At 41.9% G+C, this 26,799-nt stretch overlaps 1 protein-coding gene across 4 annotated transcripts in view; it reads left to right on the top strand.

Moving 5' to 3' along the window:
- Positions 1 to 26,799, top strand: part of GNA14 (G protein subunit alpha 14) — a 202,532-nt gene that overhangs the window by 102,058 nt on the left and 73,675 nt on the right. For all 4 annotated transcript variants that reach the window (XM_079927171.1, XM_079927170.1, XM_079927169.1 and 1 more), the window contains exon 2: positions 4,175 to 4,359. In XM_079927171.1, the coding sequence (XP_079783297.1) occupies positions 4,175 to 4,359 (185 nt within the window). The remainder of the gene's footprint in view (positions 1 to 4,174; positions 4,360 to 26,799) is intronic.

Genomic DNA, 26,799 nt, shown 5'->3' with positions numbered 1-26,799 from the left:
ACAGTGTGCGCCTGCGAGATGGTGGGTGTGCCTGGGCTTAGGGTTCAGTGTGCGGCTGTGAACTTCCCATCTGTCCTCATGAGACCAGTATGACTAAGTCCATTTGGTCATGATCCCGATGTTCTTCTCTGATAGTAGAGTCTGCATTAGAGTCTGATTGAGTAAATCCCCTCTTTCTCTTGCTGACAGTGTGCGCTTGCAGAGATCACTGAACAGTATGAGCCCCAGGTTTCTCATCTGTATGATAAAGATGACGGTAATAGTTCATACCTCGTGGGTTGGTTGTGAGGATCAAAGGAGATCATGTGTGTAGAGTACCAGGCACAGTGTGACTCTCTAACAGTCACCATTATTAGGACTGGGGAGTAACCAGGAAGGGGTCACAGAGAATCAGGATAAGGCTCCTGCTTGGCCATTTTCATGGTGGTTCCTGCCATGGTTGAGGTCACTGCCACCCACATAGCACACTGGGTGGTTGAGAGAGGATGAGCCACCTCTTTTCCTATTTGTGGACAGTGAAGGCAGCTGAGATTGGATGAATTCCATATCACTATCATGTATTCAAAAAATACTTTCAATTCAATAATATTATTCAAGATTTTAAAAGGAAGGAGGAATATTCCATTGTATATATGTGCCACATCTTCTTTATCCATTCATCCGATGATGGGCCTAGGTGTAAGACGGGAATAAAGACACAGACCTACTAGAGAATGGACTTGAGGATATGGGGAGGGGGAAGGGTAAGTTGTGACAAAGTGAGAGAGTGGCATGGACATATATACACTACGAAACGTAAAATAGAGAGCTAGTGGGAAGCAGCCGCATAGCACAGGGAGCTCAGCTCGGTGCTTTATGACCACCTAGAGGGGTGGGATAGGGAGGGTGGGAGGGAGGGAGACGCAAGAGGGAAGAGATATGGGAACATATGTATATGTGTAATTGATTCACTGTTATAAAGCAGAAACTAACACACGATTGTAAAGCAATTATACTCCAATAAAGATGAAAAAAAAAAAAATAAGGAGGGCTTCCCTGGTGGCACAGTGGTTAAGAATCTGCCTGCCAATGCAGGGGACACGGGTTTGATCCCTGGTGTGGGAAGATCCCACATGCTGTGGAGAAACTAAGCCCGTGCGCCACAACTACTGAGCCTTCGCTCGAGAGCCCGCGAGCCACAACTACTGAAGCCCGCGCGCCTAGAGCCTGTGCTCCAGAACAAGAGAAGCCACTGCAATAAGAAGCCCGCGCATTGCAATGAAGAGTAGCCCCCGCTCGCTGCAACTAGAGTAAGCCCACGCAAAGCAAAGACCCAACGCAGACAAAAATAAATAAATTAAAATAAATAAATAAATAATAATCAGGGTCTTTAAAAAAAAAAAAAGGAAGGAAATGCTGTCCTAGGCTACAACATGAATGAACCTTGAGGGTATTATGCTAAGTGATATAAGCCAGTCACAAAAAGACAAATACTGTGTGATTCCCCTTATATGAGGTACCCAGAGTGGTCAGATTCTTAGATACAGAAAGGAGAAAGGTGGCTCGGGGGGAGGGAGGACTGGGAGTTGTTTAATGGGTGTGGAGTTTCAGTTCTGCAGGATGAAAAGGGTTCTGGAGATTGCACAACAATGTGAATATACTTGACACTTCTGAACTGTAGACCTACAAATAATGAAGATGGTAAATTTTGCTGTGTGTATTTTATCACAATTTTATAAAAGCTTAATGAGCTTGTGCCAAGTGTAAGGCATTATACCTGGCCCAAGGGGAGGCAGTGTGAATAAAAACAAATATGGCCCCTGTCTCCCCTTACGAAACTTACAGGCTGGTAAGGGAGGCATATGTCAAAGGAAGAATGACATTAATGGGCAAAAGTGCAGCTGGAACAGGTGCTCCAACCAGAAGTTCATGGTACCCTGAGAACCTAGAGTATGGGGACTTGACCTCATCAGGCAGACCAGTCCAGGTGAAGAGCAGCAGTGAGAGGGGTGAAGGGAGACCATCCCAGGAACGTGCGAGGCATGAGCCGAGGCTGCAACGAGGAGGCCATTGTGGCTAGAGTGCAGAGGGAGGAGGAAAGCGTGTTGTGAGAAGAGGCTGGCGAAGACGGAGGGGCCAGACCACACGGCCTTGTTGGCCACAGTAGAGTTTTCTTTCTTCCTGAGCTGAGGGGAAGCCATTGAGGGTTTTTTTGTTTTGTTTTTTTTTTTTTGCGGTATGCGGGCCTCTCACTGTTGTGGCCTCTCCCGTTGCGGAGCACAGGCTCCGGACGCGCAGGCTCAGCGGCCATGGCTCACGGGCCCAACCGCTCCGCGGCATGTGGGATCTTCCCGGACCGGGGCACGAACCCGTGTCCCTTGCGTCGGCAGGCGGACTCTCAACCACTGCACCACCAGGGAAGCCCCCATTGAGGGTTTTGAGCCGAGGTTGGGAAGACACACAGAAAAGCAGGTTTGTGTTTTGAAAAGATCAACCTGAAGGAACATTTTTTTTTTTCTTACAAGGAAAGATCTTATCAAATGCTAAGAGGTGTCTCAATTATTCACCTGGAAAAATCGTTCGAGTCCCCTAGATGTTTCTCCGGGGCCTGATGTTCACAGGGCCCTCGGCGAGAGTGCAGACGGAGACCCACATCCCATAAGTCTAAATGGTTACAGGCAGTAATCAAGCCAACAAACCGTGATTAATATGTTCTGTCCTCTTACCATGACAAACATCTCTTTATAACTAAAATGTCAAAAAAGATATGTACAGCTATGGTTTTTAATATGACTAAGAGCAAACAAAGTATCAAAGATGATTGAATTTAACTATAACCGCACTGTCTGGGTATTCTGTTGGGTCAGTGAGATGTGGATACGTAATAAACTATTTTATAATTAATCCATCATTTCCTATTTCATAATTTTTGGCCTTCTTTATAGTAAAATCATGAATTATATTATTTTAATTAAGATTTTCATACAATTCGTGTTGTTTTAATAGAAATGCTGTTAGATGACTTTTTTATAACAAGTATACTGAATATATATTGTATATATATTTGTATATATGCAGTTCACCCATTTGAAGAATCCAACTTTTATTGAGTCATTTTAGTTCTGAGATCATTTTCATTAATTCCAATTAGAAGAAACTTTGCCCTACTGAGATCATATCAACCTGAATTGTTAAAAAAACTTCTTTAAAGCAATACTTGGATTTGAAAATGAACCATAAATATAGTATATTATGTTCCAAACATGGTAATGGGATCTCTGAGATAAATTATCTTTATCACAAAAAATATTAGAAAGAAAATATTTTAATTCCATCACACAAATGTCTGTCACTTACGCTGCACCTTTTCCTGTCTATTCAAACAATATCTCAATCTAATATTAATGTAAAGCCCTAGCATCATGTTTCACACATATTATCTGGACATCTATGCACATTTAAGAGCAGTAGGAATGGTTTGATGTTGTAAATGTTCCTTGGCTCCCATGTACAAGTGTTGTGAGTTTGGAGGACCTCCTGAACTACAAATTGGAATATGAGGAGGGGGAAGAATATAGACGTTTGGTACAGCTAGGGATGGTGCTTCATTGTGCGAGGATCCATTGTATTCATGTATTTGAAAGAAAGGAATTGACAAGTTAATTAGCCTTTTCTCACATCCCGGTGTTTCTGCTGCTCAAACCTTCCCTGTGCTCTGAAGCAGCCCCCATCGCTGCCATGGCTGGTATTAGCAGTGGGGAAACCCTCGAATGTTTGGGGCTTTCAGACACGGATGCCAATTGTTTCGAGGTCATAGGGCAAGGGATGTCGGGGAGCAGTTCCTTGGGGCCTAAACAGTGTTAGTCACAAGAGCTGATGTTTAGGATTACTCCAAGTGACATGGGCACTCATGTGTCCTTAATAAATTGTGTGTGTGTGTGTGTGTGTGTGTGTGTGTGATATTTGTGGACTTCTAAAGCACAGGGTCCAGGGTGGGGACCCCTCTGCCCAGGGGTTAAGGATGGCACTACCTGCAGCCTCAACTTGCATAAGCACTCGGCAGGCCCTTTCCAAATCCATCCCCATCAGTTTACTAATCCTCATATTGGCCAACGCTGCCAGGAGGAACTTTCTTTCTCACTCTGTTCCTTTTAAAGACTGCTGACTGCGTTTTTCACTTGTTTTGTCTTATTAGGAACTGGAGAAAGTGGCAAAAGCACCTTTATCAAGCAAATGAGAATCATCCATGGGTCTGGTTACAGCGATGAAGACAGAAAGGGGTTCACGAAGCTAGTTTATCAAAACATATTCACCGCCATGCAAGCCATGATCAGAGCCATGGATACCCTGAGGATACAGTACGTGTGTGAACAGAATAAGGTAACATGCTTAAGAGTGTTGGACCCATTTGTGAATACATGCTATACTCCTGGTTAGTATATGTATCTGAACTAAAAGATTTACTGCGTGCTTCCATCAGAGGCCTAAAGAAGCTCTTGAACTCAGATTCTGGGGTAGAGATACTCCAGAGGAGTGCGATGAATTTAGGAACAGCGCCGCAGTCTTATTTCTGCAGAAGCTCTAGCATAGTGGTAGTGTGGTGCTGCCCAGTGCGCAGCAATTCAGAAATGTGGGTAGTCACGCTGGTGAATTCTTTCAGATGCTGAGAAAAGGAAGACATACATATACATCTCCTCTTTCAGCTAAGATACCTGGTTAATTTCTTCATTGGAGCAGTGGAGATCTTGGGTTTACAATGGCCAACTTTTTAAGAATTCCCAGTCTTAGGAAAATGCCCTGCAGACTACTCAAAGAAGTCAGCGGGCTTTGTTTGTTTGTTTGGGGAGCTAGCCCTTCTTAGGAGCTAAGTGATGATTTATGAAGGGTAATGCTTGTGTCTCAACTAGCAGAGGACTCTCATAAAGTAATGGTATGGAGTTGCCATTTGCTTTCCTGTCACCGTGGGTTATTTAAAATACATATCTGTTTAAGACTATAGGAAAATAATGAGGCAGGAGGGTGGGAGGAGGAGACAAATAATATTTTCTATGGTGTATTGGAATGTAAATCCATAGGAAAATACTATGTATAAGTTCATTAAGAATCTAACTGATAGAGTTTCTTTAAAATAATTGATACCAAGTTACGACATGACATGATGATAAAGAGAAAAATTCTGTCTGATTCTCTTGTGGATCAACTGAAAAGAATTTAGCTGCTCAAATGCCAGAATAGTGGTCTAAGTCTGGACCTCAGGGACAACTTTATCATGAACTTGTGGCATCTGTGTTCATGTACATTATACAAAGAGTTTCAGAGCAATCAATCTAATTTTTTTTTATTACTCAGTGACTGGATTACATAGGAAAACTCAACATGCACCAGATTTTAGACGTACCTTTACAGTGTGACTGCAACCTTGTGTCTTTACCACCATTTCCTTGCAGTCTTGAGGAAATGAAGGAATATAGCTTGCCCACAGCTTCAACCTTCAACAGTGTTACGCTGAAAAATGTGTGTGTGTGACAGGTGGTGGGGGGAGGGTGTTAGTGGTGGGAATTAGTCTTTAGTATATCTGATGCCAGGTAATATGAGAGATGTGTCCTGAGCCACTGGGTGATTCTACAAGTGACTCTGATTCCTTTACACATTGGTTTTGAGTATATACATTATATCTTTTTGAATGCATGCAGGTAAAAAAAGAAATCACCCTTTACAAAGTATTTTAAAAATTAGGTCATCTGTGGAAATTTAGGATTATTTCAGAGAAGAGGTATGTCAGGAACGTCCTTGCGGTAATTTTAGTTAATCTACTTTCCTCCTTTGTAAAAGGCATTTGTTTCCCCAGTCATAGTGGGGTGACTAACTGGAATTTAGGGATAGATTTGTAAACAGGCCTATTGGGAAGGAAAGGCTCAAGTATAAGTCAGTTCTGCTTATCTTGGCAACATGTGTTTGTAAAAACCTGGTCAGATTTAGTCATCAAGGTCCCTGGGTTTTTGTTTGGTTTTCCCTCAAGGTCTTCTAGAGGAACTCTGAGTTTATATTTCAAACAAAAAGGTTTTATGGGGTTTGACATTGCACCACTTTCTTGTGCTCTCTCGATATGAATTCTTTCTCACAAGGCCATGTCCCCTTTCCCACTAATCTGCATTAGTTTCCCCCAGCTGCCATAACAAAGCACTTCAAACTGGTGGCTTAAAACAGAGATTTCTTCCTTCACAGTTCTGAAGCCTGGAAGTCTGAAATCAAGGGGCTTGGTTCCACCTGGAGGCTCTGAGGGAGGCTCTCTTCCATGCTGCCCTCCTAGTTTCTGATGGTTGCTGGCAATCCTTGGTGTCCTTTGGCTTGTAGATGCTTCCATCCAGTCCCTGACTCTGTCTTCCCACAGAGCTCTCCCCTCTGTATCTCTGTGCTCACATGGTGTTCTCCTCTCTGTGTCCAAACCTCCCTCTTCCCATGAGGACAGCAGTCATTGGGTTAGAGCCCATCCTAATCCAGTATGACCTCATCATCGCTTGATTATATCTACAAAGACCCTATTTCCCAATAAAGTTACTTTCTGAGATTTGGAGTTTTCATGAATTTCAAAGCAACACTGTTCAACCCAGTACAGTCTGCCCTCTGCCCCAATCCCCCAAAGAATGTCTAGCCTATAAGCAAAATACATTCACCCCATTCTAATATCCCCCAAAGATTTAACCCTAAAAACAGCATCAACTCCAAGCCTCAAATCTGATCTAAATATCAACTCAAACGGTCCCCAGTCTCATCATTTAAATACTCTAAATCAGGAATGGGTGAGACTCTGGGTATGGTCCATTCAAGAGCAGAATTCCTCTCCTTTCACACACCTGTGAAACTGGGAAATGAGTCAGTAGTACCTCTGTCTCCTCCTCATTTGCTGTCTCTGGCTCCATTCTCAATTCCTTCTTTCTACTTCAAGTACCTGCATTCCTGCTTCATAAACTTCCTCTTATCCTTCAGACATATGCCAGGGATGAACCACATAGTGACATGGCTTAAGGAGAGGCAAAAGGTTGAGTAGAAAGATCACTGGATTTGTTCCCCCAAATCTGGGCTCTGCTCATCGCTCACCTGTGGGTCTCAGGCAGGAGTCAGCAAACTTTTTCTGTAAAGGGCCAGAGAGGAAATATTTTCAGCTTTGAGGGCTATACAGTCTCTGTTGCAATTACTCAGCTCTGCTGTTGTACAAAACCAGGCATAGGTAATGCGTAAACGAATGAGTGACGCTTGCTTATAAACTCTGTTTGCAAAAGGTGAAAATGATTCTTAACTCACGGGCCAAACAAACAAAGGCCAAGAGCAGATTTAGTGCATGGTCTGGAGTTTGCTGACTCAGTCCTAGGGGAAGCCGTGTAACCTCTCCGGTCTCGCATTTCCTTGTCTGTTAAATGCAGACAGCACGTGCTCTGTCGACTTCATAAGCCAACATGAGCAAAAGGAAGTGCTTTACAAATTAAATGGCACTGGAAAATAGAAGGTTATTACTGGGGCAAGTTCAAAAGCCAGAAATCAATTCATTGTTTCTTCTGTTGATTGTTTAGGTCAGTCATTTTGATCGATTTCTTCTTTATTATTTTCTGAATAATTTTCTCTGTGGGCTAGTCCTGATTGCAAATGTGAAACTATAACAAAGTACCCTTCTTAGGTCATAAAATGATAAAATGATTAGTGCTCTAGGAGTTTAAGTAATTACTTAAGAAGCATGATCTATGTCTTCTTTTTTAAAAAAAATTTATTTTATTTATTTATTTTTGGCTGCATTGCATCTTCATTGCTGCGCACGGCCTTTCTCTAGTTGCAGCGAGCGGGGGCTACTCTTCGTTGCAGTGAGTGGGCTTCTCATTGCGGTGGCTTCTCTTGTTGCGGAGCATGGGCTCTAGGCGCGCGGGCTTCAGTAGTTGTGGCACATGGGCTCAGTAGTTGTGGCTCGTGGGCTCTAGAGTGCAGGCTCAGTAGTTGTGGTGCATGGGCTTAGTTTCTACACAGCATGTGGGATCTTCCCGGACCAGGGCTCAAACCCGTGTTCCCTGCATTGGCAGGTGGATTCTTAACCACTGCGCCACCAGGGAAGCCCATGTCACCACCAGGGAAGCCCATGTCTTCTTTACAAAGTATTGCTTCATTCAAAACAATTGACTAGTTAAGTCAGGGATGAACAAACCTAATTAGCTTTTCTTTTCAGTCCTTCCCTCACTTCTTTTTCCATTATTTGATTTTTTTCAGAGGTAGACACTTTCTTAAAAGTCTGTAGAAGGGAATTCAGAGTGATTTTAGGGGGTTTTATTTTAAATGTTAGCAAGATTATTGGTCAGCCAGGTTGTTGAAAATCTTTGCCTATTACTTGACAGGCTAATTTTGAAAGGAAATTTATCAGAAATTTAGTAGCGTTTGGTTTTTAACCATGTTTTAACCAACATGTTTTTTCAATTAAGATTTAGCCTTGAAGATTATTTTCTCATACATTGCCTACTTTTCTTAAAAGAAATTATTCATATGTATTCACTCACTTTGTTGATAAGCCTTAATTTTTATGTCTCTCAAGAATGTCATGAGCACATATTAGAATTTATGACTTCTTGGATAAATACTACAGAGGCGTTTGCTCAGTGTCAGGACTACTAAATTTGAATTAAGCTTCTATCTTGTGTTTCCTGGTGATGATTTCACGGAAATCTTCATCTATTTTACCGTTTCTAGTGTCTCCAACTTGAGAAATTCTCACTCTAGGTCTGTAGTGTGGTAAAGGAAATCTTATCCCCTTAAAGGTTCTGCAGAATCGGCTTGGATGATTTACATACAGAATTTCCCAAGGGCAAAGGACAGCCCTGCCTAACTTTTCAAAATGTTTGGTTCTGTATTCAGTGATCTCTAGAAAAAAAGTACAAGGTCTACAGGTTCTTTCGGTAGCTGACCCCAGCTTCTTACTTGCCCTCCTTCTTATAGGAGGTCTTCCCCACACTGGGGTCACATCGTATTTGCATGTAACGTGCACACATTTAACTGCAAGGGCTCATCCTGAAAACAAAAACAACACCTTAAAAAAGGAGAGTTAATAATTGAACAGCAAGAGGAGTATTTTGCCTGCCATTCCCCTCAAGTACTTAACTTGGAATTCGGTGTTTGTAGAAGTGTGAGGTCTGAAATTTCCTTCAAAAAGCATCTTTCTCTTCTGCGAGAAGCTTTTCCTGAATTCCAAGTCACACTTGATGCAGTGGGCTTGGGCCCTGTAGCCACCTATAGCTCTTGAATGGCTGAATTTGGGAGGTTTAATTGACTCACAAGGTCTCCGCTGATTTTGTTTCAAGTTTTTCAGGCCCTTCATTTAGGTACACGGATGTCTTTGTCATCAGTTCCCTGTAGTGTCTTGAGTTTCAGCCCCTTGGAGCGGGATCCCCCCTCTCCTGACTGCTGGATGTATCAGGAACATGCAAAACAATGGTCCCCAGTCCCGGCTGCACATTGGAAGCTCTTGGGAGGCTTTTCTGCTGCCGCCCAGGGTACCAGCCCTGGAGAGTCGGGCCTAAGTATTCTTGGCACGCAGCCCGAACTTTTGGATTGACTTTTAGAAGCTTCCCAGGTGATTCTGATTAGGCAGCCAAGTTTGAGAGCCACTGCTATATGTATCTTAAGATTATCCGGAGGCGTTCAGTTGGGATTCTACTTTCTGATGAGCCTTTCCATAGAGGAGAGGGAGACTTCTGGTAATCTCTTCCATGGGATGACCTAATCAATCTTTATCCAAAGGTAAATTGAGGGGCCAGCACTGAGGATGTTTGTTTAGTTCAGTAGTACCGGGGGCGGGGAGGCCTTAGTGAGATGAGGTGATGGTAGCGGTGACAGCATCTCCAGGTGACATTTTTGAATTCAGGGCAGGTTCTGTGTTTTTTCCTTTGAGTCTTGCAGGAGCCTAGCACAGCATCATGGCGAGAGCTTCCAGGGATGGGGTGGGGGTCAGGGGGGAAGAAAGAGCTGCATTTCCTTCGCTGGAGTTCACATTACTGGGCCTTCTCAGTCTCCTTTTCCCGCTGTTGCTACACTGAAGTTATCGTTTCTTGTTGATCAGTAGAGAATCAGGGATGCAGGTTATATTGATAACATGCCCAAGGTATAGATATTGTTTGTAATAAAAATACCTTACAATTTCATTTTGTAAATAGAGACATTAGGAAATTAAGTAGTTACATATTTTCACTCATCATTAATAGATATTTTTATTTATTGAGATGGTAATTCACTAGGTATAAAACTTAAACATCAAATATCCAACTTCACATTTAAGCAGTAAAGTCAGGTATTTGCAGGTTAGGATTGCAGAAGACTTTTTTTTTTTTTTTTTTGCGGTACACGGGCCTCTCACTGCTGTGGCCTCTCCCGTTGCGGAGCACGGGCTCTGGACGCGCAGGCTCAGCGGCCACGGCTCACGGGCCCAGCCGCTCCTGCGGCATGTGGGAACTTCCCGGACTGGGGCACGAACCCGTGTCCCCTGCATCGGGAGGCGGACGCTCAACCGCTGCGCTACCAGGGAAGCCCCAGGAGAAGACATTTTCTAACACCAAAAAGAGCTTTGATCATGTCTCATATCTGTGTATATTTAACTCTTCCAGCTTAACTTTTCATTTTCAGAAAGAGGCTGAAGTTCTAGAAGGCTCTGTTAAGGCTGTGTGTGAGGAAATCAGGCACAGTTAAGTGAAAATGGTCAATTTATGTGGCTCTTTACAGAAGAGCTTCTCAGGGTTTGACATATGTTAAGACCCCCTTATTTTCTAATTTTAAAAACATCTGTTTAAATATACTTTTCACTCCTACTTCCTCCAATTTGAAAAGTCATATTCTGCATGAGCCTCTGGGAACAGGGAGGCCAGTGCTCAGACTTTGGCTTTGGCCCAGGGTCACTGGTTCTCTGGCACATGTTAAACTCCGGCTCTTTGTTCCCATGTCCTATTGGATATTAAAAATCGTGTGGTACATTTTTCTCCTTACTAAGAACTTGGAGTCCTAGCCAGTGTCATAACAACAACAAATTCTCCGTCAAAATCCTAGGCTGGAGTTTTTCCATTTATGCCAATAGTTCTCTGATTAATCAATGTTGACTTCAGTCTGAAAGTTGCTCAATCACAGCTTGCAGTGTAGGAGTTTGGAAAATGGGAAAGAATAGGATAAAAATAAGAAAGAACTGGTTTTCTCCTTAATCACTGTCACAAGTAAATCTGACCACCCACTACGCATTGGGAGATGAGGAAAGTTTGGGGCCAGTGATGAGATTGATTTGACCATTGAAATGTTAATTTCTTCCCTTACCTCACCACCAGGTATGAACGTACCACGTGCAAAGAAATGCTTTGAAAAAGGGAACATCTCACAAAGTTATAACCCAGGAACTAGTGTGACCATCAGGCTATTTGAACACCTATCCATCCATCTAACATGTGAAGTATTTTCCTTGAGTCTTAAATTGCATGCAACTTTGTTGCTATCTTAAAATACAAAGGGAAACATGTGAAATACCCTCACAATTCAAAACTCTTTAACAAAAGCTAGAATCGTGGTCGGTGATGCTAGCAAAATTCTTTTTTAAAAAAGTCTTACTGAAATACAGTTGATTTGCAACGTTGTGTTTAACTTCTGCTGTACAGCAAAGTGACTCAATTATATATATATATTAGGTGGGCCCAAAAGTTCATTCGGTTAGTGAATATGTTGTTCAATAAAGTTCTTCGTGAAAATGAAAAATGTCTACTTAAAACCGAACGAACTTTTTGGTCCACCCAATATATATATACTTTTTCATATTCTTTTCCATTATGGTTTATCACAGGATACTGAATATAGTTCCCTGTGCTATACGGTAGGACATTGTTGTTTATCCATGAAAATTCTTGTTAGATCCAAAGTCCTTCACAATTTGCTTTCTCTTCATGGCAGAGCCGCACTCTCATTTTCTGATGGTGGAGACGTAACAGGTGTGTTAATGCTACTCTCTTCTCAGCCCTGCCTTTTCTTATCACCCAGTTTCTTCACTGATGAATGAATGCCATAAACATGTGCCAAGAGGTAAATTAATCCCCAGGTTTGTTTTGGAGTCCTGCCAAGAGAATCATCGGTTCACCTTGTTTCATTGAATTGCGAGGTAGATTTTCTTATTGACTGGTTAATAAACTCTGCGGTATTATCCTAGGCAAAGCATTCTAGAAAGCATCCCTTATTAAGAACTTTTTTTTATTCAGGTGGGAGCTCAAATGGGATACAGTAACTAATCCAACAGAAACATAGTTAAAAGGTTTGTGTATGTGTGTCTGCGTGCATGTGTGGGTGTGTAGGTGTGAGTGAGTGGGCGTATTCACCAGTCAACCCACCTTCGGAGTTAAAACCATATACATTGGAAACCAGAACAGCTGGCTTTTTAAATTTTCATGGACTCTTCTTTTTGGAAGCTCAGATGTTTCCAGGGAGCTTTGAGACATTGCATCGTGTGTACTTCACCGTGATTTCTTTTTCTTTTTAATTTTTATTTTATATTTGGAGGATTTACGATGTTGTGTTGGTTTCAGGTATACAGTAAAGTTATTCAGTTATGCATATACATATATCTGTTCTTTTTCATATATCTATATGAAATAGATACATATACCTATTTTCTTTTCCCATATAGGTTATTATAGAGTATTGAGTAGAGTTCCCTGTGCTATACAGTAGGTCCTTGTTGATTATTTACTTTATATATAGTAGTGCGTCTATGTTCATCCCAACTTCCTAATTTATCCCTCCCCCACAGCTTTCATCTTTGGTCACCATAAGTTTGTTTTCTAAGTCTATGAGTCTGTTTCTGTTTTGTAAAAAAGTTCATTTGTACCCTTTTTTAGAGTCCACATATAAGTGATATCATGTTATTTGTCTTTCTCTGTCTGACTTACTTTACTCAGTATGAAAATCTCTAGGTCCATCCATGTTGCTGCAAATGGCATTATTTCATTCTTTTTTAGGGCTAAGTAATATTCCATTGTATATATGTACCACGTCTTTATCCATTCCTCTGTTGATGGGCATTTAGGTTGCTTCCGTGTCCTGGCTGTTATACTGCAGTGAACATTGGGGTGCATATATCTTTTCAAATTATGGCTTTCTCCGGGTATATGCCTAGGAGTGGGATTGCTGGGTCATATGGTAGTTCTGTTTTTAGTTTTTTAAGGAACCTTCATACTGTTCTCCATAGTGGCTATACCAATTTACATTCCCACCAACAGCATAGGAGGGTTCCCTTTTCTCCACACCCTCTCCAGCATTTATTGTTTGTAGACTTTCTTTTTTTTTTTTTTTTTGCGGTACGCGGGCCTCTCACTGTTGTGGCCTCTCCCGTTGCGGAGCACAGGCTCCGGACGCGCAGGCTCAGTGGCCATGGCTCACGGGCCTAGCTGCTCTGCAGCATGTGGGATCTTCGGGGACCGGGGCACGAACTCGTGTCCCCTGCATCGGCAGGTAGACTCTCTCAACCACTGTGCCACCAGGGAAGCCCTGTTTGTAGACTTTTTTGTTTTTTCGTACGCGGGCCTCTCACTGCTGTGGCCTCTCGCGTTGCGGAGCACAGGCTCTGGACGTGCAGGCTCAGCGGCCATGGCTCACAGGCCCAGCCGCTCCGCCGCACATGGGATCTTCCCAGACTGGGGCACGAACCCGTGTCCCCTGCATCGGCAGGCGGACTCTCAACCACTGCGCCACCAGGGAAGCCCCCTTGTAGACTTTTTGATGATGGCCATTCTGACCCGTGTGAGGTGATACCTCATTGTAGTTTTGATTTTCATTTCTCTAATAATTAATGATGTTGAGCATCTTTTCATGTGTTTGTTGGCCATCTGTATGTCTTCTTTGAAGAAATGTCTATTAAGGTCTTCTGTCCAGTTTTGATTGTTTTTTTTTTGTTTGTGTTTTGCTGTTGAGCTGCATGAGCTGTTTGTATATTTTGGAGATAAATCCCTTGTTGGTCACATAGTTTGCAAATATTTTCTTCCATTCTGTGCGTTAGCTTTTCGGTTTGTTTATGGTGTCCTTTGCTGTGCAAAAGCTCTTAATTTTAATTAGGTCCCATTTGTTTATTTTTGTTTTTATTTCCATTACTCTAGGAGGTGGATCCAAAAAGATACTGCTGCGATTTATGTCAAAGAGTGTTCTGCTTATGTTTTCCTCTAAGAGTTTTATAGTGTCCGGCCTTACATTTAGGTCTTTAATCCATTTTGAGTTTATTTTTGTGTTGGTGTTAGAGAGTGTTCTAATATCATTTTTTTTTTCTAACATGTAGCTGTTCAGTTTTCCCAGCACCACTTATTGAAGAGACTGTCTTTTCTCCATTGCATGTTCTTGCCTCCTTTGTTGTAGATTAATTGACCATAGGTGTGTGGGTTTATTTCTGGCCTTCTGTTCACCTTGATTTCTGACACTTAAAACTCTGTCAGGTTTAATTAAATATGATCTAAAGTAACATAAAATAGCTTTCATAACATAAAAACATTGTTACTGTTGCTTTGTATCTTCCCTAAATTAAATTTTAAATATTTTGGCATTTTTTAATCTGTAATTAGAAGTAAAGATATGGGCACATTTAAGTTGGCCATTTATGAAATCTGGTTAGAAAATTGTTTGCTTTTGTGTGTGAGTATATAAAGAATAGAAAGTTTACTAATTTTTCTAGATTCTCTTTTTTTTAAAGTCACAGCTAATCTAGTCTTTTAATCATTTAAATAGTTAAGGTGGAGCTAGTTGCAAAAAGGTTGAGGATGATAGGAATAACTTTGTATTTTAGGAGGCTCAAAATTCTCTCCCTTTCATTTACACTGAGAGCTCCAGTGGTTGAATGATGGCATTTGTGGGAGGCCATCATGATCGACCAGTGGCCACCAATTCTCCCCAAGACCGCAAACTCTTCCCCCTCCTGTTGTATCTTTGCTTTGTGTTGACGTGGAATGTCTTTCCTACTGAACTGTGTGGAGGCTTCACTTTGGGGTTTAATCATCATTTATCATTATTATCATGCATGTATCATTATTTTCATGCACGATCATCATGATTTGCATCAGTCCATATGTAGAGCCCTAACAATGTTAGTAATTACAAGAAAGTCTTTCTTTCCAAGTTCAAGTTAGTTCTTGGTGTAGTAGGATGAGACAATGGCTGACCTGAAATTGAATTCCTGTCCTGCCTGTCATTTATATCTTCAACAGCCTTGGGCCGATCACCAGTGCTCTCAGTCTTTGTGTTTCCTTCCTTAAGTGAGGGCTTTGTTGGCTCCCTGTGATATTACAAAATTTAAACATGTGAGTAACCTACCTTCAGAAGCAAAAAACTATATTTTTCTGTGTCCTAAACAGGTTTCTTTTTTCAGCAAAATTTTCTTTTTTGTCACTTTGTCTTATCAACTTCTTCATTAATAAGACACTACACCCAGTACAGTGTTATATATAGTATGTCAACATAGGCTATTTTATTTCATATAATCCAGGAGTTCTTTTCAGACACAGTAGAAAGTACCAGAATAAGAAACAGAAAGACACATATATCAGACTCACAGTGAGTAATCCATGTTCCAGAATATATATGGTTTGCAGATGTGCCCTTGCCCCCTTCCTGAGGATAATACCAATTTTTAGGTTTCAAAAGAATGAATCAAATGAATGAATGAATGAATGAGTGGTCCTCCTTCCTGCAGATGCTGGCACCTGCATCTCCTGCATCTACTCTCACATTTCACCATGAGAACAAGCATCTGTGGACAAGAACATCCCTCACAGAAATTTTGGGTCAGAAGGACAGAAAAATGAGGCAGAATTCATGCAGTGTCTTTCAAGTTGCTTGATTTCCTTAAAATTTTTTTAAATGACAAGGTTAAAGGATTGGAGAAGAATCTTCCTTAAATTGTCAACTGAAAAAAAAAAAAGCACAACATGAGAGCTGTGAGTTAAATTGTATTTGGGGGCAAATTGAGGACTATAGCCCAGAAGACAGCATTTCAGATAGCTCTGGGAAGCTGCTCCAAAGAGGCAGGGGGGAAGGTCAGTATTTATGTGATTTTGGTGAAGGGGGGTATACATGCAATCAAGCACACATTTTTTTTTTTTTTTTTTTTTGCGGTACGCGGGCCTCTCACTGCTGTGGCCTCTCCCGTTGCAGAGCACAGGCTCCGGACGCGCAGGCTCAGCGGCCATGGCTCACGGGCCCAGCCGCTCCGCGGCATGTGGGATCTTCCCGGACCGGGACACGAACCCATGTCCCCTGCATCAGCAGGCGGACTCTCAACCACTGTGCCACCAGGGAAGCCCCAAGCACACATTTTTTGCAGAAGGATGCTGCTAGTCACAAGGAGCAGACGTCATCATGACGGATTATAGTGCTTTTCTAGATATGAGGACATGCAAGAATTGGGCTCATAAAATCTGCTGAAAATATTTAACTATCTGAAGACCCGTTCTGCCAGTTTTTCCCAGAGCACAGAGTGCCTCATTCCTTATCCCTGCCCTGAACTCCTTTCAGGGGTGTTGAAAGTCAGCAGCTGTAGCAGCTCACGATTTAATCCTTGTAGAGGTAGATGGCAAGTGCCAATTTGTAGTTGGTAAAATGATGCGATTTCTGGTGATTTCTTCACTCCCTCCCTCCAAGAGCAATGTCCAGGCTGGCCCAGGCTGTTGGTAGCTCTGGCTGTGCACATCTGAGTCTAACGCAGGCACTGGGCTTTGTTTCAAGGGAAACCGTGCTCTCCACTTTCTTATCTACCAGGGACAAGTCATCACCGTTGTAGTTAGAGTGGTTCATTTTTATTTTTTTCTATTTGGCCAGTGATGACCCTTCTCACTGTCAGTAAAGGTGATAAACCACGCCTCCCTCCACTGCAAAGTCAAATCCTCCATTGATTTGGGTATGAAAATCTGCTTATGATAGTTCTGCATCCCTGCTTCCAGATGGGTGGTATTTCTGCCACTAGTGTTAATGTGAATGGCTGATAATGCCTAACGGTCATTGCCACCTAGGAAACTTAGACATGAAAGCTCAACCCATAGCAGTAGTAGGCACTTGATGTGTGTTTGTTTTATGGATAAAGTGAATGGTACAAGCCCAAAGTGTTCTCTAGATGAAAAGCTGGGCCCAAGAGGAATTAAAATGGACAGCCAGTCTGGAATCCTAGGGCTTTAAGAATCTAATGTGGCCTGGCTTTCCCTTGAAGCAGGGTCCCCTGAGTGAAGGTCTCCCGGTGGCCCCCGTGTCCTCACAGTGACTCTCCGCAACCCTCCCAGGGTGCGTGCCACGTGCCACGTGCCTCTCTGAGTGCTTCTCCTGCGGTGGAGGCCGTTACAGGGCTGTCTGTCCCAGCTCACTCTGAGCTCCTCAAAGGCTCTCAGACAAAGGTGGTACCAAAAAAAAAAAAAAAAATCTGCCTTTTGAATTCCAGGTGGACAGTATCAGAAATCTCAAGTTGTTGCATCATAGTTTTGGCATTAAAAACAAAACATACCCATCCAATAATATAGACCAGACAGGATTTTTCTCTCTCTTTTTTTTTTAACAAGCATGCTGGCTTTGGCATCAGTGTCTCGGCCGCTCTTCTGTTCGCTCCTTCAGCTCCAAACACAGTCACCTCCTCTCTCTTGGCCCCCGTAGTCCTGATGCTCCTTTAAGTCCAGGACTTTGCACATGCTCTTCTCTGCCCTCCCTTCCTCTCTTTGTCTAGCCAAGTCTTTCTTGGCCTCCACTAGAATGGAAGCTCCGTTAACGGCCAAGGACATGTCTGCTTTCACACACCTTTGTAGCTCCAGCACTGAGATGCACGCAGGCTAGTTTGCCAAAAGCCTTTTCATTGAAGAACCAATTTCTGGGGCAAAGGAATCCGAGTTTTTGGGAGCCCTCACTGGTGATCTTAGGGCCACATTCTGGCCTCTCCTGACCTTGTCTCTGACAAACCCTCCAGCCTCATCTGCTCTCCCTGGCGGAGTTTTGGGTTTTCTAGCACATCCCATGCTCCTCTGTTTGCTTATGCTCTTCATCTGTTGACACATCCTGACACCCATTTCCTCTGCACTCATAAATAGCTAACTTGGTTTATTCATCTTGAATAAGGTATCCAGTACCGTAGCAAACTTTCTTTAACGCCCTCCTCCTTCCATCCTCCCTGAGGTGAGGCACGCTTTCCAGTGTACCCATAACACCTTGCATTAAAATTATTTATGCACCTCTTCCACTTTAGTCTAGGAGTTCTTTGAGATTGGGAATCGTGTCCTGGGATCTCTACATCCCTTTGGGCTCAATAATTGTTAGTACAGTGACATTATAGCCTTGTGTGAAGATATCATGACTCCATAGCTGCCTGTGAGCTTTGTTCAGGGGGTGAAATCCACAATCTCAGAGGATGACTGAGCTGTTCTTACATAATATATCTTCGCACTCCTTACCTTTGGGATTGTGATAATGGGCAAAAAGAACAGAGAGTCTACATGACTGTGTTTTTCTTTTTCTGAGAAATATTGGGCAATGGGAAATAATGCTTCTGAGTTGCAGGATGATCGAGAAGCCTTGCAGAGTCATGGGGCTCAAAGTTCATTGTAAGAAGCTTGGGATTGGGCATGTTCAGCCCTTGGGATGTGTTTGGTGAACTGCAAACATACTCCACCTGTGAGAGCTGGGTCAGTGGTAATGAGTCTTTTCACGCTGCATCACCAGACAGCTGTTTTGGAATCGCACAGGGCTAAAAAAAAAAAAAAAAAAAAAAAAGGTGCTGTAGGAAGAATGGCTTGTTAATGAGCTAGAAGAGAAGCTCAGTAAATAACCCTCTTCAACAGCCAAGTTCTAAAGTAGTTGAGAAATAAGACACAGAAATAGGCATATGATGACCAAGGTATCATGTTTGTTATTGCTAAAGCTAAGGATAGAGAAGGAGGCTCATAACTAAGGCGGGTCACCTTTCTAATACTGAATCCAGAATGTGATAGACTGACCCGTAAGGTCATCATTAGCTCTGGGAGATCCCAGGCCTCATCCACAGGGGCAGGCCTCTAACAGCATAGAAGAGAGGAAGGGGCAGAGGCCGGGAGTGTTACTCTGCTGATATACCTCCACGTGGAGAGTGGCAGGTGTCTCACCGGTGTCATAGAATGTGTCACAGACCCTCTCTTCCGTGCTTAGTTAGCTCCCTAAGGGCGGGGACTATATATACTTGTGGACACTAAAGTGAGTGTGAATCTGTGCTAGGTTTTATTGAAGATATACCCTTTTTTTAAAAAAAAAAATTTATCTAAATGTATTTATTTTTTTATTGGAGTATAATTGCTTTACAATGGTGTGTTAGTTTCTGCTTTATAACAAAGTGAATCAGTTATACATATACATACGTTCCCATATATCTTCCCTCTTGCGTCTCCCTCCCTCCCACCCTCCCTATCCCACCCCTCCAGGCGGTCACAAAGCACCGAGCTGATCTTCCTGTGCTATGCAGCTGCTTCCCACTAGCTATCTACCTTACGTTTGGTAATGTATACATGTCCATGACTCTCTCTCGCCCTGTCACAGCTTACCCTTCCCTCTCCCCATACCCTCAAGTCCATTCTCCAGTAGGTCTGTGTCTTTATTCCTGTCTTACCCCTAGGTTCTTCATGACATTTTTTTTTCTTAAATTCCATATATATGTGTTAGCATATGGTATTTGTCTTTCTCTTTCATGACTTACTTCACTCTGTATGACAGACTCTAGGTCTATCCGCCTCATTACAAATAGCTCAATTTCGTTTCTTTTTATGGCTGAGTAATATTCCATTGTATACATGTGCCACATCTTCTTTATCCATTCATCCGATGATGGACACTTAGGTTGTTTCCATCTCTGGGCTGTTGTAAATAGAGCTGCAATGAACATTTTGGTACGTGACTCTTTTTGAATTATGGTTTTCTCAGGGTATATGCCCAGTAGTGGGATTGCTGGGTCATATGGTAGTTCTATTTGTAGTTTTTTAAGGAACCTCCATAATATTCTCCACAGTGGCTGTATCAATTTACATTCCCACCAACAGTGCAAGAGGGTTCCCTTTTCTCCACACCCTCTCCAGCATTTATTGTTTCTAGATTTTTTGATGATGGCCATTCTGACTGGTGTGAGATGATATCTCATTGTAGTTTTGATTTGCATTTCTCTAATGATTCATGAAGTTGAGCATTCTTTCATGTGTTTGTTGGCAGTCTATATATCTTCTTTGGAGAAATGTCTATTTAGGTGTTCTGCCCGTTTTTGGATTGGGTTTTTTGTTTTTTTGTTATTGAGCTGCATGAGCTGCTTATAAATTTTGGAGATTAATCCTTTGTCAGTTGCTTCATTTGCAAATATTTTCTCCCATTCTGGGGGTTGTCTTTTGGTCTTGTTTATGGTTTCCTTTGCTGTGCAAAAGCTTTGAAGTTTCATTAGGTCCCATTTGTTTATTTTTGTTTTTATTTCCATTTCTCTAGGAGGTGGGTCAAAAAGGATCTTGCTGTGATTTATGTCATAGAGTGTTCTGCCTATGTTTTCCTCTAAGAGTTTGATAGTTTCTGGCCTTACATTTAGGTCTTTAATCCATTTTGAGCTTATTTTTGTGTATGGTGTTAGGGAGTGATCTAATCTCATACTTGTACATGTACCTGTCCAGTTTTCCCAGCACCACTTATTGAAGAGGCTGTCCTTTCTCCACTGTACATTCCTGCCTCCTTTATCAAAGATAAGGTGACCATATGTGCATGGGTTTATCTCTGGGCTTTCTATCCTGTTCCATTGATCTATCTTTCTGTTTTTGTGCCAGTATCATACTGTCTTGATTACTGTAGCTTTGTAGTATAGTCTGAAGTCAGGGAGCCTGATTCCTCCAGCTCCGTTTTTCGTTTTCAAGATTGCTTTGGCTATTCGGTGTCTTTTGTGTTTCCATACAAATTGTGAAATTTTTTGTTCTAGTCTGTGAAAAATGCCATTGGTAGTTTGATAGGGACTGCATTGAATCTGTATATTGCTTTGGGTAGGAGAGTCATTTTCACAATGTTGATTCTTCTAATCCAAGAACATGGTATATCTCTCCATCTATTTGTTTCATCTTTAATTTCTTTCATCAGTGTCTTATAATTTTCTGCATACAGGTCTTTTGTCTCCTTAGGTAGGTTTATTCCTACATATTTTATTCTTTTTGTTGCAATGGTAAATGGGAGTGTTTTCTTAATTTCACTTTCAGATTTTTCATCATTAGTGTATAGGAATGCCAGAGATTTCTGTGCATTAATTTTGTATCCTGCTACTTTACTAAATTCATTGATCAGCTCTAGTAGTATTTTTAGGATTCTCTATGTATAGTATCATGTCATCTGCAAACAGTGACAGCTTTACTTCTTCTTTTCCGATTTGGATTCCTTTTATTTCCTTTTCTTCTCTGATTGCTGTGGCTAAAACTTCCAAAACTATGTTGAATAAGAGTGGTGAGAGTGGGCAACCTTGTCTTGTTCCTGATCTTAGTGGAAATGCTTTCAATTTTTCACCATTGAGGACGATGTTGGGTGTGGGTTTGTCATATATGGCCTTTATTATGTTGAGGAAAATTCCCTCTATGCCTACTTTCTCCAGGGTTTTTATCATAAATGGGTGTTGAAAGATATACCCTTTTATATTAAGCAGTTCTTCAGTATAGGTGCTCTCAGTTGCTCCCACTTCAGAGATTTGGAAACTGAGGTTTATGGAGGTTAAATGATGTCCCCAAGATCATGCAGGTGTTGTGTGTCAGAGCTGGAAGCTGAACCCAGTCACCTTCCCAGGCTGTTAACCTCTATGCTTCGAGCTTCTCTATGGTCATATAAGGCCATGTGCAGTGGGAGGTCCTAGGTCATCACTTACAGTTAATTATGAAAGCAGTAAAGGATGTGAAAGGAGGGTTCTCCGTCTCGAAATCTCTCTATCTGACCACTCTCATTAATTCCTTGTTCCCTGGCTGGAATCCAACCAGCTTACACAACTATCAGTCTTATCTCTATCCGTATTTATACAAAGGGGTCATGCAATTAAAAAAACACAGAAATATCAGGATGTTAGTACATCTGTTGGATGAAGTTTAAGGATTGGAGAGCTTTCTGTTAAGTGGATTTGAAACGGTTGCTTGGAGAATATATTTTTACATTTTATTTCCCTAGATGAGAGAACTGAACAAGCCAGAGATGATTTCAAATTTATTTTGCAAATTGAAACAATCAAAACATAACAGTGGCCTTCGAACCAGTGCCAGAGAGTCAGGAAAGATCAAATAAAATCTGAAGAATATATTCTGATAGTGGCGTAAACGGGGCTCATTTTGGCTTTGATATTCTCCCTGGATTATATCTCAAGTGCAGTTATGTGTTTTAACTCGCTTTACCCCAGTCTATTCAGACTTCCAGATCTGCTCATGAGCTCGGTTTAATTCAGTTGGAAAAATCACAGGAGGAGAAAGAGGAGGGCTGTGAACATGAGCTCTCTCATCTCCCCCAAAAGGCACACACACTTGCTGCACCTGCAAGTTCTCTGTCTCAGTGAAGAGCGGTCCCTGATTCCCAGCACCTTCAGTGAGCTGGCTTATGGGACCCATACAGAGAACGTGCATCTTCTGTTTTCTGTGCAACTTTATGGACACTTTGACTGCCACTCTTGGGGTCTAAGAGTAAGGTCTGTTCTAGGGAGCAAAGAAGCAAAGAAACTGTGCCTTTGTGGCTAATTAGCTGGATAACTTGGACAAGTTACTGGCCTCTTTCAACCTGCTTTCTTGTTTGTAAAATGAGGGAACTGGACTGGTGGATCTGTACATTTTTGAATGATAGAGGCATGGAGGATCCATCTTAGAACTGGAGAATAGCAAAGTGAGGACATTCTGGGATTTCAAAAGGTTATGGTCAGCTTGGGAAGATTCCTTTAAGCGCTATTCTCTCCTGCCTTAAAAAATAAACTTTTTTTTTGAGATAAGAAAATGTCTAGTGCCCTGTGATCTTGGAGCTTGAGGTTCAACTCCACTAATATGGAGACAGTTTGGCCCTTTGCTGACTTTGGCTGGTTCTGAGACCATCTCCGCTACCCCCCAAGGGCTGGACTGCTTCATCACTTATCATGTAATCTTTGAATCCTAGAGCATCTCCAGACAAGATGTCTCCTCTGTTCTCTCCCTCTTCTCTCCGTAGACACTTTTCAACTTAACTTCTGTCTGCTCTGAGAGCTACCTCCTAATTATATCCTAGGAGCCTGATATAGAAAAGGCCAAAGGAAACATTCCATCTCTGTCTGCCTGGCTGTCCCAGGGGCATCTTGGGTCGTGGAGGCTCACTCCTTGGTGAGATGCCCAGAGGCCATCAACTGGGAACCGAAGCTAAATGTGCAACAGGACCCATGTGAGAACAGTGTGCTTTGGCATAAGGACTGAGGGATATCCTTACTGTGTTCAGGCTCATCTGTTTAAATGTGATTAAACATTCCTGGTTAATATTGAAATAAAGTGCTTATTTCATCTAAAGCTCTGATGAAGCAAAAGCCCTAAAATGTCAACCGAATGAGAATATATTCGAAGGGAGATTGATCCTGAATCCTACTTGAGAAGTATGATTATAGAGTCAGAGAATTTCAGAGCTTGAAAGAATGGTCAAGTGTCCTCTAGGTCAACCCAGATCTTTTCTATTTCTTGATAGTTTAGAGAACTGAAGTCTAAAGAGTTTAAGTGATGTGCCCAAGGCAGGTTAGAAGGACTGGAAAGAATCTCAGTAGGGTTCTGTTTTATGTCAGTGTAGCAGGGCTCTAAACATGAGGCTTCAAGTGAGGTTCTGAGGTTTGAAACATCTCCTTGTCAGAAGTGAAGATCATGAATTGAGGAGGTGTCTGAAAAGCACTCTCTCTCCTTATTTTTCAGTTCATGCTTTATGTAGATTGGGGCATTATTTTATTCTGTGCTTTTCAAATAACTTTTCCTCTGAAATTTTTTTTTTCCTCTGAAATTTTTAAAAGATTTCACAACTAGAAAAATGTTGAAAGAATAGCACAATGAACACTCATATACTCACTGCCAGTTGTTAATATTTTGTGATACTTTCCCTCTTTCTTTCCCTCCCTCCCTCCCTTTCCCTCTCCCTCTCTCTCTCTCCCTACTTTTTTCCCACATGTATACACACACACACACACACACACACACACACACACACACACACACACTTACTTTATGTAAGTAAAAGTCAGCTTCAGGGATCGAGATGTCACCCTTAAATACTTCCACCAGAGTCTCCTCAGAACCAGGCCATTCTCCTGTATAACCACAATCGCATTAGCACACTCAGGGAAGTGCACTTTGTAGCTTTAATATTATATATAAAATGCATATTCAAATGTCTCCATGTGCCCCCAAGCTGTCCTTTATAGCCTCTCTTTCTTAACCCAGGAAGGAATCAAGCATTACATTTAGCCATCATCCTTATTCTCCTTTAAATTACAGCATCCCCCTACCTTTTTTTTCCCCCCTACCTTTTAATTTTTGTCTTGAGTGACACTGACAGTTTAAAGGCTCTAGGCCGGTTGTCTTATAGAATGTCCCACAATCAGGATTTGTATTTTTGTTTTCTTATTAGATTTAAACATTTTGGCTGTAAAATGGTGCAGCCACCTTGGAAGAGAGGCAGCTCCTCAAAAGGTTAAAACAGAGTTCCATATCACCCAACAATTCCTCTCTTAGGTATATACCCAAGAGAATTGAAAACATATGTTCACACAAAGACCTGTAAATACATGTTCATAGCAGCATTATTCATAATAGAGAAAAAAGGGAGAGATAGCACGAATGTTCCACACAAATGAGTGGATAAGTAAAATGTGGCATATCCATATAACAGAATATTACTTGGCAATAAAAAGGAATGAAGTACTGGGCTTCCCTGGTGGCTCAGTGGTTGAGAGTCCGCCTGCCGATGCAGGGGATACGGGTTCGTGCCCTGGTCCGGGAGGATCCCATGTGCCGCGGAGCGGCTGGGCCCGTGGGCCATGGCCGCTGAGCCTGCGCGTCCGGAGCCTGTGCTCTGCAACGGGAGAGGCCACAACAGTGAGAGGCCCGCGTAACGAAAAAAAGAAAAAAAAAAAAAAAAAGGAATGAAGTACTGATGTGTGCTACAGTAAGCATGCAAACGTTATGCTATGTGAAAGAAGCCACATTTTATAGAATTCCATTCATTTGAAATTTCCAGAATAGGCAAATCCAGAGAGAGAGAGAGATCTGTGGTTGTCCAGGGGTGGGGGAATTGGGGGAAATGGAGAGCGACTGCTAACGGGTGTGTGGTTTCTTTGGGGGGTGGTTAAAATATTCTAAAAATCGTAGTGATGGATGCACAGTTCTGTGGAGATACTAAAAAATTACCATTGAATTGTGCACTTTAAGTTGTGAATGATATGTGTATGCTCTGTGAATTGTATCTCAATGAAACTGTCATTAGAAAACAAAGAATACTATGTGGTGATGTGTCCTCCCCATTGGGCACTTTAACAGCCACCTAATGCCAGTTTGTCCCACTGTTGTTGATGCTCAGTTTTGATCACTTGGATAACATGGCTCCTGTCAGATCTCGCCATTGTGAACGTATCCCTCGCCTTGAGATTAATAAGTAATCTGAAGGGTGACACTTGCCACTGTGTGGACATCCTGTTCTCCACCCATTAGCATCCTCTGGTGATCCTTGCCAGTAAGATCCTTTCCATAGATGAATGCAAAATGATGATTTTTAATGGCCATGTTTCTTACACTTATTAACTAGTGATTTTCTGTAGAGAAAGTATTCCTTCTTCCTCTTTTTAAAAATTCATTAAGCCTCAAAAAATTAGACAATTATCATATGACCCAGCAATTACGCTTCAGGGTATATACCCAAAAGAATCGGAAACAGGGACTCACATACTTGTATGTTCATGGCAGCATTATTCGCAGTAGCCAAAAGGTGAGAGCAACACACGTGTCCATCCACAGATGAGAGGATAAACAAAATGTGACATATACATACAATGGGATATTATGCAGCCTTAAAAAGGAATGGAATTCTGACACGTGCTACAATATAGATGACCCTTGAACATGTTATGCTGAGTGAAATAAACTGATGCAAAAAATCAAATATTGTATGATTTTCCTTATATGAGGTACCTGGGGTAGTCAAATTTATAGAGACAGGAAATAGGATGGTAGTTGTCAGGGCTGGGGGAAGGTGGAAATGAGGAGTTATTGTTTAATAGGTACAGAGTTTTGGCTTACAAAGATGAGAAAGTTCTGGAGGTAGGTGATGGTGATGGTTGGACAACAAGGTGAATGTACTTGATGCCATTGAACTGTACACTTAAACAGTTAATCTGGTAAATTTAATGTTACGTATATTTTATCACGAAAACCCCTCAGTAGATTCTCGTTTACTCCTTTTTCTTCCAATATATTATAATTACTCATTTTGATGTTGGAAACTGGCCACCAGGAACCCCTTCAAGCTACTCCTATTCCCTCCTGGACATGGCCATTTCCCTAAGGAGACCTGGTTCCAATTACAGAAACCAAGATCTGGATGCTAGGTTGGCTCATCACTACTTGGTTGTCATATGTTTCTCGCCCTTCGGTGGACAGAGTCCGGAGAACATAGACATACACACACACACGTGTTCACGCACACATACCCAGCACGTATACACACACGCACATGTACATGCACATATAAATCCATTCAGACTTATTAATCATTAGTCTCCGATTGAAATCCAATACCACATTTTCCCCACCTCACCTCATGTTT

The sequence above is a fragment of the Stenella coeruleoalba genome, assembly GCF_951394435.1.
Source record: "Stenella coeruleoalba genome assembly, chromosome: 7".
Lineage (NCBI taxonomy): Eukaryota > Metazoa > Chordata > Mammalia > Artiodactyla > Delphinidae > Stenella > Stenella coeruleoalba.
Note: the sequence above shows the minus strand (reverse complement) of the source record. Positions and strands in the feature narration are given on the sequence as shown.